Here is a 19,474-nt window from a genome sequence, read left to right on the forward strand (position 1 = left end):
AAAATTCAATTTTTGTTAAAATCAAACTAAGTTTAATTTTAGACCCTTTGGACCTTAATGTAGACCAATTTAAAAAACGGGACCCAAAATTAAAAATCTAAATACACGGTTAGATTTGGCATATCAAAGAACCACAATAATTAAATTTTTGATGAAATCAAACAAAGTTTAATTTTGGACCCTTTTGACCTCAATATGAACCAATTTGATAGTGGGCCCACAAATAAAAAATCTAAATACATGGTAAGATTCAGCATATCAAAGAACCCCATATATTCAATTTTTGTTGAAATCAAACAAAGTTTAATTTTGGACCCCAATTTGGACCAACTTGAAAACTGGGCCAAAAATCTAAAATCTAAATACATGTTTAGATTCAGCATATCAAAGAACCCCATATATTCAATTTTTGTTGAAATCAATCAAAGTTTAATTTTGGACCCCAACTTGGACCAACTTGAAAACTGGGCCCATAATCAAAAATCTAAACACATGTTTAGATTCAGCATATCAAAGAACCCCAAGAATTCAATTTTTGTTAAAATCAAACTAAGTTTAGTTTTGGACCCTTTGGACCTTAATGTAGACCAATTTAAAAACGGGACCCAAAATTAAAAATCTAAATACACGGTTAGATTTGGCATATCAAAGAACCCCAATAATTCAATTTTTGATGAAATCAAACAAAGTTTAATTTTGGACCTTTTTGACCTCAATATGAACCAATTTGATAGCGGGTCCACAACAAAAAATCTAAATACATGGTTAGATTCAGCATATCAAAGAACCCCAAGAATTCAATTTTTGATGAAATCAAACAAAGTTTAATTTTGGACCCTTTTGACCTCAATGTGGACAAAGTTGATAACGGGGCCCAAAAATCAAAAATCTAAATACATGGTTAGATTCAGCATATCAAAGAACCCCATATATTCAATTTTTGTTGAAATCAAACAAAGTTTAATTTTGGACCCCGATTTGGACCAACTTGAAAACTGGGCCCATAATCAAAAATCTAAATACATGTTTAGATTCAGCATATCAAAGTACTCTAAAAATTCAATTTTTGTTAAAATCAAACTAAGTTTAATTTTGGACCCTTTTGACCTTAATCTAGACCAATTTGAAAACGGAACCAAAAATTAAGAATCTAAATACACGGTTAGATTCGGCATATCAAAGAACCCCAATAATTCAATTTTTGATGAAATCAAACAAAGTTAAATTTTGGACCCTTTAGACCTCAATGTGGACCAATTTAAAAACGGGGCCCAAAATCCAAAAACTTAATACACGGTTAGATTCAGCATATTAAAGAACCCCAAGAATTCAAGAATAAAACCCCATTGAAATTGATCAAGAAATAAGCAATTTATACGAAGTATCTTCTTTTGCACAATACTGTGCAATTGAATATTTCTTGCTATTGTGCAATACTGTACAATTGACAATTTCTTGCTATTGCGCAATATTGTGCTATTGGATATTTCTTGCTATTGCGCAATAGAAGATTTCTTGCTATTGCGCAATACTGTGCAATTGAAGATTTCTTGCAATTGTGCAATACTGTGCAATTGAAAATTTCTTGCTATTGCACAATACTTATTATATAATAATTTACACATCCTGTTTGGTGTGTATCTCCTACCATATCATTATTATTTGCTTTTAAATATTAATCAGAAATAACCAACTCAAAATGGAAAATTTTAAAAGAAAAAAAAAAGGAAAAAAAAATCCCCCCCCCCCCAAATTTTTTGAACCCCCTTATGATTCATCACCCCCAAACTCAATCCCAGCCTTCCCTTTGTGGTATGGTACCTTGCAGTACAATTTCAGAGAGATCCATACACTTGAACACAAGTTATTGTCTGGAAACTAGAAAAATGCTTATTTTTGGCCCCTTTTTGGCCCCCAATTCCTAAACGTTTCGGGCAATTACCCCCAAACTCAATTCCAGCTTTCCCTTTGTGATATGGAACCTTGTAGTACAATTTCAGAAATATCCAAACACTTACACACAAGTTATTGTCCTGAAACTAGAAAAATGCTTGTTTTTTGCCCCTTTTTTGGCCCCTAATTCCTAAAATTTTGAGGCAATTACCCCCAAAATCAATTACAGCCTTCCCTTTGTGATATGGAACCTTGTGGTACAATGTCAGAGAGATCCATACACTTACACACAAGTTATTGTCTGGAAGTTACAAAAATGCTTATTTTTGGCCCCTTTTTGGCCCCTAATTCCTTAACTGTTGGTACCATAACCCCCAAAATCAATCCCCACCTTCCTTTCGTGGTATTGAACCTTATGGTAAAATTTCATGGAGATCCATTCACTTAAACTAAAGTTAGAGTGCGAAAACCAATGTGTCTTCGGACGACGCCGGACGACGCCAGACGACGACGACAACGACGACGACGACGACGACGACGCCAACGTCATACCAATATACGACCAAAAAATTTTCAATTTTTGCGGTCGTATAAAAACGGTTATCAATAAGATTGTTTTTGGACAAGTTACAATTTCATTCGGACAAGTAAGTTTTGGTATGTACTTGTCCTACTGGACAAGTTGAAAAAAAAGTTATTGTAGAGGCCTGAGAGAATAATAGAATGATAATCCTAATTCCTATTGTCAGTACTTTTATTAAGTGTGCTTTTTACACCTTCAGTACCTTAGAATTTCTCAGGATTGTGTGTGACTGAGCTTGGAGCTGTAAATCACTAAAGTATTTTGTTTTTATATTTTGTTAACATAACAGAATGAGATTTGTTCTTTAAAAGTTTAGTTTGTCTGTCCTAGAAATATTTCGTTTCTCAGTTTGTTTTAAGGTTCAAACTTATTAGAAATGTGTGACCTAAGAAAGAGTTTGACTGCAAGTCATTAAATTCTTGGAGTATCATCAAGTCACATTCCATTTACGTTTGAGACCTTTTTGTAGTTATCTAGATATCAAATGTCACATATTTCATTTCATTTCAATTAGTCATTTCATTTTTGTTTTGTTTTGTTAAATAGCATTTCCATTTCGTTTCTTATTTTAGAACAACCCAACAAAATGAGTCTTCAGGGAAAATTTATCTGATAAATAATGCAGATTTTTGTTCAACTTCAACACTGATTCACAACACACCTACATGCCTCTTCATCATTTTCAGGTATAATTATTATAAATTATAAGATTTTTAATTAAGCATGTTAAAGTATTAAATGTATGACCTACATCAGGGACATTTCTGTATTTCAATTTACGGGTCAACAGAATACATGTAAATCATAATTCAGATTATGCAAGAAATTTATGATTTATAAGGCAAATTTGGTCTTTTATTGTTTTATTGTTCAGGCTACACACATAGGGCCAATGACTAGGGTATTTCCACTCAAAAATATGCTAATTATTTTTTAAATCATTTCTGTAACATCATTATACGAAGAAAAAAAATAATTGATGGCCTGAGTAATTACATTCCTAATTATTTTATCAATCTAAATTTTGAGAAATTTAGTAATGAGCTTTTAACCTGTAACACCTGTCAAAGAAGTTTGTAATTGTGTCATTGATGTTTATGGGTTTGAAACATGTGCATGCTATAGACCAAAAATGTCTATGATACGAGCCCCTGAGCATCTGCCTCTTATTACTAGCAAGATAAATGAATAAAATTGGGGTTATTTTTCTGGTTGATATCAGCTGCATACTTAGTGAACCTTAAAACTTGAACAAAATATGACTAATTGCAATTTGAGGAAAACGAAAGTAAAAAATTTATGTACCCTATCAATATAATTTGTGGGTTTATCTTCTTCCATTTTTTCTTTCTTGTCTTTTTCTTTATCTTTAGATTGACGTGTAAAGTAATTTCCCATCGTCGTTTGTTTCGATTTTTCTTTAGAACTTTCGTTCATCTCAAATATCAGGAAACTTAAATGCTTGATTGGATACTTCACAACAAATCAAACGATTGTGAAACCGGAAGTTAAATATCTTATCTTACGAAAGTAAATCATCCGATAGCATTTTCATGTGATTAAGGCCTAATCAGTTATCTATTAATCATTTTAATCACTTAATATTATAAAGACACATTTTAAAAGTTCTCTTGTACAATTATGATATATATCAAGGATAATACGAAACTTTACGTGCACACTTTATAAACATGGCTGCCCCCATAGAAAATATAAAAATTCAGAAATTTTGATTTTTTTATTTGAATGAGTGCAAAATGGTTTTCGTTCAAATACAAAGATCATTCGGCAAACCATTTGCATTTAGGTAAAACACATATTTTGTAAATGGCAAACTTTGGGTCATACGCTATGTCTTTAACCTTGGCCAATACTTTAACTTACTTTCCAACAGTGGCACTTTGGACATGGACCCCCCTAATTTGATGATCTTTTTCTAAGTTTATTTAAAATTCTTTGATCTGAGACAGGTGTTTCCTGTAAAGAGAATGAAATCTGTATTATGTTAATGATACTTTTTGGTACTCTGTTATACAAATTTGCCAGAAATTCTATGGGGTTTAACCGTTTTAGTTTACAACATGGCAGCATCTGTCAACAGGAAAATTATTGTAATAATCATATGTTTACGTACGTCATATGAATTGGTACTATGCATGCTTTTTCAATTGAAAATGTGACGGCACAATGCATTCTAAAAAGCACGAAAACCCATAGTACATGTAGTACAAGGATATGCTCAAGTGCAGACGTTGTTAAAACAATTGAAGGATTTGGGATTCTTAGCTTCAGTATATCTATTTTTTATTAACTGATTTTCGTAATGTTGATTGAGGACTTTATAATATTTTACCTTATTGAATGTTTTCTTGCTCTTATCCATCATGCCATACAGCCTTAAGCTTACAATAGAAAGGTTTTGATTGCCACAATTTGAGCAAGAGTTTTCTCGTCATTTTGGCGGTCTATATGCAGAAGTTTCTTCTTAAATCAGCCAAATTCAATGTATAGTTTTAGGAAAGATTGTTTTCTGAAAATTTTAATTTCTTTTAGCCTTGCTTGATTTAATCGCTAGGATCTAATGTAGTAAGGATCTCTTATCAGACTTATTTGTACTGCATGTTTCAATTTGGTTACTATAGTCAAAAAAAAAAGTCATCAACCATTTCCCCCTCCAAAATGGCGGCCAAGGGAAATAACTCAAACTGAAATTACATCATATCAAAACCTATCAATACTAGTAAAAGATAGGCAAAAGATCCCAAAGGGAAGTTCAAACTCATAAGTCGAAAACAAACTGACAATGCAATGGCAAAAAAAGAAGAAGGGACCAGAAAGTCAAATAACAGTATACAAAACACAATACATGTATAGAAAAATAAAGACTGAGCTACATAAACCCCACCGAAAAAGGGGATGATCTCAGATGCTCCAGAAGGGTAAGCAGATCCTGCTCCACATGTAGCATGCACCATGTTGCTCATTTTAGTTCAAACCAGGTGATAAGTCTAATTCGGGAGGTCACATTTGAGGAAAAGGAGGACAGGATTGTAGTTATGACGACTAGAACATATCCATCATCATCTGTGAAACAGAGATTCCATTGCAGTCAACCAATTTGTGATGGCATCCTTAAAATTTTTGAAGGGATGATTTCAGTAGTTTCTCAATTCTCAATCTTCTCTCTGAGTTTTTTGGTTTGCCTGCTCTTAAGATTGAGGTTGAAGTGGTTCAGATCATCCTTTCCATTTGGTTGATGAAATAAACGACTGCTTCTAGTTTTAAAAGTGGCTATACTGATTTTAGGCCATCCAGTTGTATTGATAATGTTGCTTACAGCTATGTTGATGTATTGTATCCCCAGTTCTGCTGTTATTTTTTTTTAAACATGTATGGTTTCTGTGTGTGGTTCATGCTACTTATTAGGCCTGCCTGTCTATTATAATTTATTATTTTCATAAGAATAGAGGGGTGACTAGAGAATTATTCAGATAAAGTTCAAATTGTTTAAAAAAAAGAAATTTTGATTAAAAATGACAACATGTAATAAATTTCTCAATTAAACAGAAAAATTATGTATGATATTTCTAATTAGATTTCCCAATATGTTTCCTAGAAATACATGTAGCAGATAGACATCACTTTATTTGAATACAGAAATCACATTTGCTCCATTGTGATTAATGGGGCTAAATTGTAACCTTGGTTGGAGAGAAGTTTTTATGAACATGATGAATTGAGATAATCCTGTCTTGCCAAATTACCTGGGTCTGCTACATGACACAGTGGTCATGTACACACACACTTTTTCCCTGCTATTTCTTTATGTTTTTGAATTTACATGTGTTTAAACGTCTTTGTTACCCTGTATGTGTGTTACTCATACTGGCTGAGCCATCTTAAGTAAACTGTCTTCTTTACAATAATATTGTGGAAAATAAAGAGACATTTGGTAAGGACCAAAACTTTTAAGCAGATCACTTCTGATCCCGTGCAAGAGTGGTGGTAAGGAATGAACAGTAAAAAAGTTGTGGTAGCAACATAACAGGAGATGCTTAACATTTCGACGCAAACGGTCTTCTTCTACTAGTGTTTTTTTTAGTTTTGAACATTGATGAACTACCGCAGAACTGTTGCGTTATATTTGTCAGAGTAATAAAAATTAGCCAAATACAAAATACAGTATATTTGTTTACGCAAAGTTCTGTTTAAGTATTTTACAAATGATTGTTAAACATAAAACGTTGTAAATCTTAATCTTTTCATAGGATCCTCAACAGATGTAACCAAAATTTGGCACTTGGAAGGAACATAGAAACATGTAAAATAAAACTTAGGACCCATTTTAACACAGCATTAAATTCATCATCAAAGAAAACTTCCCAGAGATCCACAAAATGGATTTTAGGACTTTCAGGAATGTGTGGTTGTGTAACAATGGCTATAAAACACTGTCCAGTGGCACATTGTAAAACAAATGTGATCAAATCAAGACTGGACCATTTAGATAATGCAGATGTAAAGAGTGATGCTAAATTTGATTGGTCAGGATTTTTTAAATTATTAGTTCCAGAATTAGGGTATTTAATAGCAGCAATAATAGTAAGTAATTGTACATTTATAGATGAGATATGAATAATTGATCACATAGTTTTGCAAATGCTGAAATTTAATGAGAATTGCATATTTTAAAGACATAAAGGGATATTTTTGTGCAACATGTTTGCCAATGCTGAAAGATATTATATTGTTGTTTATTGTGCCAATTGAAAGAAATGCATCATTTAAGCCAAAGATTATTTTCCATTCATTGTATAGTCATAATTTAATTTATGTTCTTCTGACATTTCATATACAAACTTGATATAGTCTCCTTTTTTCAAGTTTACAAACTGCAAACGTTTAGCATTTAATTATAGGAATAGTTTAAATGTGAATGAACTAATATTTATTTCTCAGGAGCATCATTTTGAAAGGTTCAATGCAATAGGTTCCAAAAAAATTTTTAAAACTATTGCAAACACAGCTATACATGAACTTACCATGACATAGACAGAGTTTATGTTTTGACATTTCATATACAAACTTGAGTCATTAGTCATGTACTTTGGCAAAAAAAAAAGGTTTTTACATGTAGTCAGAATAATCATGAGAAAAATATTGCCAACTTATCAAGACACAGCATTGAACTAAAAAAAAAACACTTCTGTAGTTCAGCAAGGGATGTCATCCTTTTTATTAATATCAGGTGAAGTATAATATAAGTAAACTATTGTTAGTCTTGTATGTTTTTTAATTTTAGTTCATTTATATGTTTTGGAGTTTAGTGTGACGTCCATTTTCACTGAACTAGTACACAATTTTATTTAGGGGCCAGCTGAGGACCACCTCTGGGTGCGTGATTTTCTCGCTGCGTTGAAGACCCATTGGTGGCCTTTTGGCTGTTGTCTGCTCTTTGGTCGGGTTGTTGTCTCTTTGACATATTCCCCATTTTCATTCTCAATTTTAATTCAATTGTTTTTTATTTTCAGAGTGCCTTAGCTGCTGCCTTTATAAATATAAAAATTCCAATAGTTCTTGGTGAATTGGTAAATGTCCTGTCAAATTTTTCCAGAGAAGAGGCTCAGAATATTTTAGATGAAATCAAGAAACCTGCTTTAAAATTAGTTAAATATTATTGCATACAGGTAGAATAATTTAGAAATTTTATGTATTTATGTTTAATATTAGTGTTTAAATACTTTAATCTTACAGTTTGTTTTATTTACAAAACCTGTTCTTTTGAAAAAATTTGGATTTCTGAAAATGCACTGTCCTTTGTAGTTTACAAAGTTGTTGTGAAGAAATAAATGTCAAAGATTGCATTACAATATTTACAGTAAGACAAAGGAGGGAGGTATACTGGTTTACCTTTATCAACCTGTCCATCAATATTGAAAGTTTCATGAAATTGCAAATCAGAGCTAACTAAAATTTGATATCAAGCTTCATGTAATCATGTTATTCCCTGTAATGAGTTATCACATCCATTGCTCACCAACTAACTACATGTATCTACCTAATACTTATGTGGGAATGTGGGGGTATTATTACTGAGCAATGTTTGATTTGCAAGTAAACAGTTTTATTAATCAGAATCATTACATGGTGGTATGTATATCAATGAATTAGCTATAATATGTATTACATTTTTTGTGTGGCTTGAGTCCCCTGACATACCACTTTTACATTCATTATAAAAATAAGGAGATGTGGTATGATTGCCAAAGAGACAACTATCCACCAGAGTTCAAATGAAGTGGATGCTTACATTATTCTGAAAAGATTAACAGTTAAGAGAAATTTTAAATATTATTCATAAACATGAATAAAACACTGCTTTCCCTCCAAATTCCAATTTTCAAAAATAGTATTTTACAAGAGTTTTGGTTTCTATGTGCCAGTAAAACTAACCATTTGCTAAAAAAAATTATGGGTTTGTGTTAGCAAAGAATTAAAACTTTTGTATATGTGGTGTATATCCACTTTGCAATGTGTACTTTTAAATATGTTGTTTTGTATTACAGGGTTTGTTGACATTCTGTTATATATCACTGCTTACAACTGTAGGAGAAAATGTTGCCACTAGTTTACGTAAACAGCTATTTGATGCGTACCTCAGACAAGATATAGAATTCTTTGATAGAAATAAAACTGGTGAATTAGTAGACAGGTAAATGGCCTTGACTCTTAAATACTGTTGATAGATTTTTTATATCTAAGGAGCAGAAGAATTTCTTTGCTGTGTATCACCGTGGCATTTTCTAGAAGATCTGCGACATGGAGCTAATTATATAACATATATTTTTAAATAGAAAATTTGAAAAATTTTAATAAACAGTTTTGGAAGCTATCCTTACATTATTATTTCTAAAATACATTTCAAGATATTTTGTAAATTAGTAAAAGATCTTATATAAGTACAATTTCTCATTTTGTTTCTCACAGTCAGATATCACATTCACTTCTTTTCTTATTTGAGTTATTTGGATTGGTCATATAAATTATTAATTGAAAAAAAAATCATTCATGGAGAATATCCTATGCAATTATATGGTTAATTACAAAAATGTGTAGGTAGCTATTTTGATATATCGGTTTAAAAATACATGTATCAAACATTAAATTAATATTAAGATATAGGCCTTTCATTGGGTATTGATATCTGAGGGTTTTTTTCAACACAAAGTTTACAAAAATTGGTAGATGTACCACACAAGTATTCTGCAAAGATGTAATTATCTCCCTTTGTTTTGAATTGTAATTTGTTGATTACTAGTTGTTTGGCTTTTTGCATAGTGGAAAAATTGCATGCTAAATCACAAAAATTAACACAATGCTAAATTATGAAACGTTTAACAGGGAAATAATTCTAAGGTTGTACATCATCTTAAATTTTATTTTGACAGATTTCATTGATTTGGAAACTCAGCTTTTCACTCTCATACTTTAATAAAATAAAATCCTTTTGAAAATTATTTAGTTTGTGAATGAGTCATCCAAGTTCACACATCAATAAATTCCATCAACATAACCTTTATTACTATAACAAACTTTATTAAAGGCATTAAAATGCTTTTCTAAGTAAGTTGAAATTTTGAAATACAAAAATACTTATACTCTTTCAAAATTAGCTATGCTTACAACTTGATAGTAGTTCTCTGAACATTCAAAATTCTAATTTGCTTTAAGAATTGTAAATGAAAGAGGTATTGGTAAAGTGTCAAGGTTTCAGGCGGTCAGCAAACAGCTTTCACAACCAAAAACAAACATCTGATGGTGATTTTGAGCTTGACATATGGGTAAACACTTGTTTTTCATTTGTTTTTTTAGGACCATTTGTTAACCTGTAGATGGCTTGTTTGTTTATCTTCATTTTTGGATTGCTGTCTTGTTAATACTTTTCTACATCTTGTTTTATTCATATCTAGAAATCGCCACATATTCTAGGTCAACAGAACTGAATTTGTTCAATAACAATTGCAAAAAGATGGAATTGGAATAGTTTTAAAGAATATTTTTCTATTGCAGATTGACCTCAGATATCCAAGACTTCAAAAGTTCTTTTAAACTTTGCATATCATCAGGACTAAGGGCCACAGCACAGGTAAAATACTTATGTATATTAATTTTATCTTCCATGGCATCAAGTTTTTAGATAACTGTAAGTTCTTATCTTCAAATAGAAATAATACAGCAATAAGCATATTTTATAGATCAATTGGATTGTCATGTTTTGAAGTTTTTTTTTAGGCATTTCGGGCAAAATAAAGATAACTATTTAACATTTGTGAACAGCAAATTTCAGGAATATGGGATGACTGAGAAAAAATTTCACATTCACTCCTTCTTAAATATTTCAGGTAGTCACACTTGTTGGATGCTTCTGAAGTTTTCAATGACTTTGGTATATTTTTAGCTCACCTGACCTAAAAGGTCAAGTGAGCTTTTCTCATCACTTTGCGTCCGTCGTCCGTCGTCCTGCGTCCGTCGTCCTGCGTCCGTCATCCGTCGTCCGTCGTCCGTAAACTTTTACAAAAATCTTCTCCTCTGAAACTACTGGGCCAAATTTAACCAAACTTGGCCACAATCATCATTGGGGTATCTAGTTTTAAAAATATGTGGCGTGACCCGGTCAACCAACCAAGATGGCCGCCACGGCTAAAAATAGAACATAGGGGTAAAATGCAGTTTTTAGCTTATAACTCAAAAACCAAAGCATTAAGAGCAAATCTGACATGGGGGTAAAATTGTTCATCAGGTCAAGATCTATCTGCCCTGAAATTTTCAGATGAATCGGACAACCCGTTATTGGGTTGCTGCCCCTGAATTGGTAATTTTAAGGAAATTTTGCTGTTTTTGGTTATTATCTTGAATATTATTATAGATAGAGATAAACTGTAAACAGCAATAATGTTCAGCAAAGTAAGATTTACAAATAAGTCAATATAACCGAAATGGTCAGTTGACCCCTTTAGGAGTAATTGCCCTTTATAGTCAATTTTTAACCATTTTTCGTAAATCTTAGTAATCTTTTACAAAAATCTTCTCCTCTGAAACAACTGGGCCAAATTAAACCAAACTTGGCCACAATCATCATTTGGTTATCTAGTTTTGAAAATGTGTGGCGTGACCTGGTCAACCAACCAAGATGGCCGCCACGGCTAAAAATAGAACATAGGGGTAAAATTCAGTTTTTGGCTTTTAACTCAAAAACCAAAGCATTTAAAGCAAATCTGACATGAAGTAAAATTGTTTATCAGGTCAAGATCTATCTGCCCTGAAATTTTCAGATGAATCGGACAACCTGTTGTTGGGTTGCTGCCCCTGAATTGGTAATTTTAAGGTGATTTTGCTGTTTTTGGTTATTATCTTGAATATTATTATAGATAGAGATAAACTGTAAAAAACAATAAATGTCGGCAAAGTAAGATCTACAAATAAGTCAACATGACCGAAATTGTCAGTTGACCCCTTTAGGAGTTATTGCCCTTTATAGTCAATTTTTAACCATTTTTTCGTAAATCTTAGTAATCTTTTACAAAAATCTTCTCCTCTGAAACTACTGGGCCAAGTTAATTATAGATAGAGATAATTGTAAGCAGGAAAAATGTTCAGTAAATTAAGATGTACAAACACATCACCATCACCAAAACACAATTTTGTCATGAATCCATCTGCGTCCTTTGTTTAATATTCACATAGACCAAGGTGAGCGACACAGGCTCTTTAGAGCCTCTAGTTTTTTATACGCCCGTTTACGGGACGTATTATGGTATACCGTTGTCCGTCTGTCTGTCGTCAACATGTCGGACATTAACTCAAAAATGCTTTAACCAATTTGCATAAAACTTTGGTGAATTGTTTAAATCTATTGACGTGAGCTCCCTTTCGGTTTTTATAAAATTAAGATTTTACGTTTCCGAGTTATGGGGTTTTATTCATTAAAAAAAGGTGGATTTTCCAGTTTTCGGACAATAAGTCAAGAATGCTTTCACCAACTTGCAAGAAATTGTGGTGAATTGTTTATATCTATTGACATGAGCTCCCTTTCTATTTTTATAAATTTTAGATTTTACGTTTCCGAGTTACAGGGTTTTATTCATAAAAAAATGGGGGATTTTCCAGTTTTCGGACAAAAACTCAAAAATGCTTTCAGCAATTCTTATGAAACTTTGGTGAATTGTTTGTATGTATTGATGTAAGCTCCCTTTAGAATTTTATAAATTTTACATTTTACATTTCTGAGTTATGGGGTTTTATTCATTAAAAAAAGGGGTGATTTTCCAGTTTTCGGACAATAACTCAAAAATGCTGTCACCAATTCTCATGAAACTTTGGTGAATTGTTTATATCTATTGATGTAAGCTCCCTTTTTATTTTCATAAATTTCTAATATGACATTGAGAATTAATTGAACTTTATTTGTTTATAGACAGATTTACTAAGTATTGCACAACAGCAAGAAATCTTTAATTGAATATAAATTCAATTCATATAACCAATTTCAAGTTCTTTGACTACATTTATTCAGAAACCTATATGTCAAATATTTAATTACAATCCAAATTCAGACCTGAATCAAGCTTGAATATTGTGTCCATTTTTTCCCCAACTGTTCAGGGTTGGACCTCTGCGGGCGTATCTGGCTGCGCTCAGGGAAGCAGTTTATTTGCTAAACCCATGATGATCCCATAGCAAAATTAAAACGTGACAGATATTAATGAATTTACTGTATTTGACAATGTCACAAAGCTCAACGTATATCATAGAAATTTTATGACAAGTTTATATGAAGCTTTTCATGCCAAAACAATTTATCATATATTCTGAGAATGGGCAGGGGGATTGGAGGGATAAATGATTAGACAAATGAAAATCTATTTTCGAAGTCCTAAGTTTACTATGATAATGGTAATTAATGGCTGTTTTATCTATTTTTTTCAGACAATAGGATGTGTTGGGACTATGTATACCATATCTCCAAAATTAACTGGACTAATGATCACAGTTGTACCAGCTATTATAGGCACTGGGACTCTTATGGGGTCTGGCCTAAGGAAATTATCTAAAAAGGCCCAATCACAGGTGAGATAATAGGTACTGGACACTTTAATGTGGACTTTATTTCAGAAGGAGAAGGTAGGTTTTGGGGTCAAAATGACCATGTTTGGAATTGGTTCCATACTTTTTCAAACTTGTAACATCAAAAGTAAAAGGATTCTACATTTATATTTTATCACCATTTATGCCAAACTTTTTTACTGTATATGTAAGCTTTGTATTGCAGATATATTGAAAAAATACAACCCTAACCATACAATCTCCTTATCAGGAAAGACTCAGTTGAATATTTGATAGTAAGGACTTGGACTGTTATTAGGAAATAAGATGGATTTATATGAGACAACATACCCCACATATAAGTTATATAAAGTTAATATATATTCAAGGAACTGTGCTTTTATTACTGTTTTTCATCTTGCTTTTATCATTGTTCTTCATTTTTACGGTAATTGGAAGAATTCATACTCTACATGAAGATAAGTACAAACCCTTACAGGCACCTCATTTGAACATTAGTTAAATGCAGTGCATTAGCCTGAACTTCAATTTATTTCAGATTGAGGCTAATTATTTTTTTGTGAAAGTATTATAAAGGACTCAAACAAATGTGTAGAACATGTTTTGGTTACAACCATTTTTATTAATCTTGGTTAAATTGCGTGTAGTGAAGACCTGTGCAAAAAGGAATAATGTTTGTCGAGCCTGTGACTTTTTTTGGCAAAAGCAAGACATAGCGATCCTACATTCTGTCGTCGTAGGCGGCGGTGTCCTCAAATATTGACTCTGTGGTTAAAGTTTTTGAAATTTTAATAACTTTCTTAAACTATCCTGGATTTCTACCAAACTTGGACAGAAGCTTGTTTATGATCATAAGATAGTATCCAGTATGATCATAAGATAGTATCCAGTATGATCATAAGATAGTATCCAGTATGATCATAAGATAGTATCCAGTATGATCATAAGATAGTATCCAGTATGATCATAAGATAGTATCCAGAAGTCAATTTTGTAAAAAAAAAATCCTGTTTATCCGTATTTTACTTATAAATGGACTTAGTTTTTCTGCCAGTTAACATTACATTCACTCTGTGGTTAAAGTTTTTGAAATTTTAATAACTTTCATAAACTATCCTGGATTTGTACCAAACTTGGACAGAAGCTTGTTTATGATCATAAGATAGTATCCAGAAGTAAATTTTGTAAAAAAAAAATCCTGTTTATCCGTATTTTACTTATAAATGGACTTAGTTTTTCTGCCAGTTAACATTACATTCACTCTGTGGTTAAAGTTTTTAAAATTTTAATAACTTTCTTAAACTATCCTGGTTTTGTACCAAACTTGGACAGAAGCTTGTTTATGATCAAAAGCTAGTATCTAGAAGGAAATTTTGTAAAAATTTATTTCCTGTTTTTCAGTATATTACTTATAAATGGACTTAGTTTTTCTTCCAGCTAACATTACATACAGTCTGCAGTTAAAGTTTTTAAAACATTTATTAGATTCATAAACCATCCTGGATTTGTACCAAACTTGGACAGAAGCTTGTTTATGATCAAAAGATAGTATCTAGAGGAAAATTTTTAATAATTTTTTCCCCATTTTTGTTGAGCCTGCGACTAACAGCAAAAGTAGGCGAGACACTGGGTTCCGCGGAACCCTTACGAATTTTTTTATTAGGCATACATTTACAGTTTGTGAGAGCATTTATATGAATAAAAGCAGGTAAATGAAACAGCACCCCAGCAATTCAAATTAATGAAAAATATGCATATAGAGTTTTTTTTTCATTTTTTCTGATAGTCATAATAAAACTTTCAATTCATAAAGTACAATGGATTGAAATCATAACAATAATAAAAAAATATTCTTCCAATAATGTGGTTGAATGATCACCTTTATGACTGAGGACTTCTATTATCTCCCCTGATTAACATGTTACAGTTATCTAGCTGACAATATACTTTTGGGGGTTTTTGTTTTGTTTTGTTTTGTTTTTTTAATTTTTTTTCATGAAACTTACCACACAGCCATTTGACAATTACAATAATTTAATGTTCCCATTATGTAAAAACTTTAAATGTCATCTTACCCTTTTGTCTTTTATATCAATTTGGATGATGTTTTTTAAAAAAAAATTTTGCTTCACTTTCATTGTTGAAAAGTTTGGAGTTGAGTAAGAATTATTTATGGGTCATATCTGTCTCTACAAAGATTCCGCATCTCTCTTTCTAATGCACTATGATTCACTTTTGGTGTATATCCACATAATGAAAGAGACGTTAACATCTCTTTTACTATTTCATTATTCCGGTAATTGTCTATAATAAGTTACATGTTCTATTTTCAGTTATCAAAATCAACAGCAGTAGCAGATGAAGCCATAGGAAATGTTAGAACAGTCAGAGCTTTTGCCATGGAGTCTAAAGAAAATGAGTTTGTACATACAATTAAAGAATATATTTGCTTTATTAAAACGATACTGAAATTAATAAAATAATGCATGTATTCATTATTGCGAATTGTTGACCACTGTAAAAAAAATACAAAACATAATTAATGTGAATGCAAAAATTATATGAAGGAAAATTGCTACTGAAATTTATATAAAGGATAGTTTTTATTATTGCAAACCTGATACTCTGCATTTTTTTTGCATTTATAAAAACATCTCAATGATTTCTGAACCTTTAGTAAGAAGTTGTGTTTTTTGGGGCTTGAATTAACAAAATGTGTTGTAAGATATGCCAATGAGAAAAACTATCCGCGGAAGAAGGGACAACTAATATCTTCATTTAGCTTATAAACATAAAATAAAAACTTTAACATGAGGACAACAACAACCATTGATCAACAGGTTTCTGTACATAATTGAGTATAAAGTTTTGGGAAAGACAGCATTTTATTGGCAACTTGTACATTTTCCCTTTGGTCTTACTGCCTAATAATTTTAAGATCATTTTCAGGACTTGATACTCTAAAATGTTAGGCAATGACGTCATGTATCAGTGCAGCAACGTCACGTACTCGAAGTCCATCCGCGTCAATTTATCAATAAAATGCACACAACTTTATTCATACAACCGAACAACTATCCCTTATTTTGAATGTGTAAAAGTAGTTTTACTTATTATTTCATTTTACTTCATATTCTCAACCAAAAAGAATATACGGTTAAGACAAATTGCCGATAAAAAAAATAAAGGCATTTTATTTTTTGATACTGACTTCATCAGCTCGAATATCAGCTCACCCTAGTGGGCTTGCTTGATATTCTTGCTGATAAAGTAAGTATCAAAAACAAAAATGCCATTATTCTATATATATATTATGGACAGGACCTGATATTGAAAACATTAGGCAATGACGTCACATAACATGTCCATTCGCCTCAATTTAGCAATGAAATGCAAGCAACTTCATTCATACAACCGAACAACTATCACAACGCTTTGTACGCGTAAAAGTAGTTTTACTAACAAATTCATTTTATTGACTCGCCTTGACGGAGTCAAAAAGCAAGACATAGGTAAGCTGTTTCCGGTGTTGGCGGCGGTGGTGGTGGCGGGAGTGTCAACAATGTATTTGTTTGTGATTAGGTCTAGTTTATGGTGAACCACTAGTGATAGGTCAATGATATTTGGTATGCAGTTGTATTAGCATTGGCACATCTCATCTCCATGGAGATTCTTTGCCCTGCCCCCTCAGTCATGGTCTATTGACTTTGAAACTTTTGCTTAGTTTACATGTGTTAGTTTGTGATTAGGTCAGTTTATGGGGAACCACTAGTGGAAGGTCAATGATATTTGGTATGCAGTTGTATAAGCATTGGCATATCTCATTTCCATTTAGATTATTTGGCTCCGCCCCCTCAGTCATGGTCTATTGACATTGAAACTTTTGCTTAGTTTACATGTATTAGTTTGTGATTAGGTCAGTTCAAGAGGAACCATTAGTGGTAGGCCAATGTTAATTGGTATGCAGTTGTATAAGCATTAGCACATCTCATTTCCATGGAGATTATATAACCCCACCCCCTCATCATGGTTCATTGACTTTGAAACTTTTACATAGTTTACAAGTTAATGTTTGTGTTTAGGTTTGTTTAAAGGGAACGACTTTATATGATAAGTCAATGGTATTTGGTATGCAGTTTTAATTAGCATGGCACATCTCATTTCCATGGAGATTGTTTAGCCATGTATCTTCAATCATGGTTCATTGACTTTGAATATTTGCATAACTTACATGTAAAAGTATTGCTATTTTAATTTCTTCATTTGCATTATCAAAATTACAAAAAGACGAGACTTACTCTGTGTTAACAGTTTATTTCATATTCTCAACCAAAAAAACATTTTGTTAAGACAAATTGCCGATAAAAAGAAAAATGGCATTTTATTTTTTGATACTGACTCACTTGATATACTTGCTGATAAAGTCAGTATCAAAAGCAAAAATGCCATTATTCTATATTTATTTGTGTGGGGCAATTTACCCCTTAATGTTTTTAATGCAGTATACTTTAATATAAAACAAAATGATACAGTCAGGTGCTAGGAAAATACTTAAAAAATTTAGTGAGCATACTAAAAAAAGTGAAGACTTTCAAGTTGATGTATTTATAAAAAAATGCCAGACATAATCTTGCTTCAATCTTTTAAAATCTTATAAAATAGAAAAAGGACACACAACAAATCGAACAAACACTATTGAGATAGTTGTATTACATGTACAGGTATTGACTCTTTAGGATAAGTTGGTATGGTCTTGCATCTATATATGAGGTAGCCCTCTGGTTTATTTTTGAAATGGTATTATCTTATCCAATCTGCATGTTAATGACAAGGGAAGATAACTTCCTAAAAAGCCTATAGCATTTGAAATATTGAGAAAGTATGATTTGATTAGATGAATTATGTCTTTTTTTTTAGAATGTTTGGACAGGAAGTAGAGAGTTCAAGGAAGTTAAATATTGAACTTGGTCTTGGTATAGGAGCATTCCAGTGCTTGGCTAATATTGCATTGAATGGTGAGAATAAAAGATAGATTAAATTATTGCATCAGAAACATAGGCACGCATTAGAAACAGAGGCACTTGTCTCTAAAAAGATAACCTATATACCTTTATAAAACTTAAGGTACTCATCTTGCATATTTGAGAAATGACACTCAGTTTCAAAATTTTAATTCCGCGGATGCAAATTAACATCGTAACACACAAGTTTTATTTCTCAAATATGTGAGATGGGTACCTTGTGTTATAAAAAGGTCCAATATATTTATTATAAATTAAAACATTAATGATAAACATTTAAAGTTATTGCTATAATATAACTAAGTTTTAAAAGCAGTAATACATCTTTTCGTTAGATTCTCTTCTGTTTTCAACCTGTTCCCCAACAAATACATCCGCTCTTTCCCATCTGTTCGTCCAACAAATATATCTCATAATCTGTCATGCATTTTTCCAGTACCACTGAACAGAATGACTTCATATTTTGGCAGCAACTTGGCAGTGATGAGTTGTAGCATTTAAGTGCTTTTAGGATATGTCAGACACTGATTGCCTGTTTTCTGATATTTTGAATTACAAGTGGTGGTGTGTGCATTCTCGTTTTAATTGAATTCTCTGTTTCTCTTTTAAGCTGTATCTGCTAAAAAGTAAACATGGATTTTAGAACTGCTTAGATTATTAGACTTAACTTTAGTTGCCACTGAAAAAATAAAAAACTAAAATAACCTTTTTTCAGCCTAAAAATGGGGTTCGGCAAAATAACTGTTCTGTATACGTAATGTGCATGTAGTAAAAATAACCTTTTTAAATTTGGTGCACTTTTGCATTTTGAAAAAAATGTTGTTGTCTGGTAAATAATGCAGCAGTCACAAGA

The 19,474-nt window shown here is 31.8% G+C and overlaps 2 protein-coding genes across 6 annotated transcripts in view; one reads left to right on the top strand and one right to left on the bottom strand.

Annotated features, from left to right (window-relative positions):
• Positions 1 to 3,988, bottom strand: part of LOC127705226 (opioid growth factor receptor-like protein 1) — a 61,623-nt gene extending 57,635 nt beyond the window's left edge. Inside the window, exon 1 of the mRNA XM_052209547.1 lies at positions 3,782 to 3,988. Coding sequence (XP_052065507.1) covers positions 3,782 to 3,913 — 132 coding nt within the window. The 5' untranslated portion in view covers positions 3,914 to 3,988. The remainder of the gene's footprint in view (positions 1 to 3,781) is intronic.
• A 161-nt stretch (positions 3,989 to 4,149) lies between these two features.
• The window catches only part of LOC127705222 (mitochondrial potassium channel ATP-binding subunit-like), a 99,556-nt gene continuing 84,231 nt past the window's right edge, over positions 4,150 to 19,474 (top strand). For 4 of the 5 annotated variants that reach the window (XM_052209538.1, XM_052209539.1, XM_052209540.1 and 1 more), the window contains exons 1-8: positions 4,158 to 4,283; positions 6,745 to 7,078; positions 8,008 to 8,163; positions 9,043 to 9,188; positions 10,547 to 10,622; positions 13,463 to 13,603; positions 15,934 to 16,019; positions 18,518 to 18,615. In XM_052209538.1, coding sequence (XP_052065498.1) covers positions 4,234 to 4,283; positions 6,745 to 7,078; positions 8,008 to 8,163; positions 9,043 to 9,188; positions 10,547 to 10,622; positions 13,463 to 13,603; positions 15,934 to 16,019; positions 18,518 to 18,615 — 1,087 coding nt within the window. In that variant the 5' untranslated portion in view covers positions 4,158 to 4,233. Of the gene's footprint in view, positions 4,284 to 6,744; positions 7,079 to 8,007; positions 8,164 to 9,042; positions 9,189 to 10,546; positions 10,623 to 13,462; positions 13,604 to 15,933; positions 16,020 to 18,517; positions 18,616 to 19,474 lie in introns of all 5 variants that reach the window. The other variant, XM_052209537.1, reaches the window with a different exon arrangement.

Source organism: Mytilus californianus, unplaced genomic scaffold (assembly GCF_021869535.1).
Source record: "Mytilus californianus isolate M0D057914Y unplaced genomic scaffold, xbMytCali1.0.p SCAF_6, whole genome shotgun sequence".
Lineage (NCBI taxonomy): Eukaryota > Metazoa > Mollusca > Bivalvia > Mytilida > Mytilidae > Mytilus > Mytilus californianus.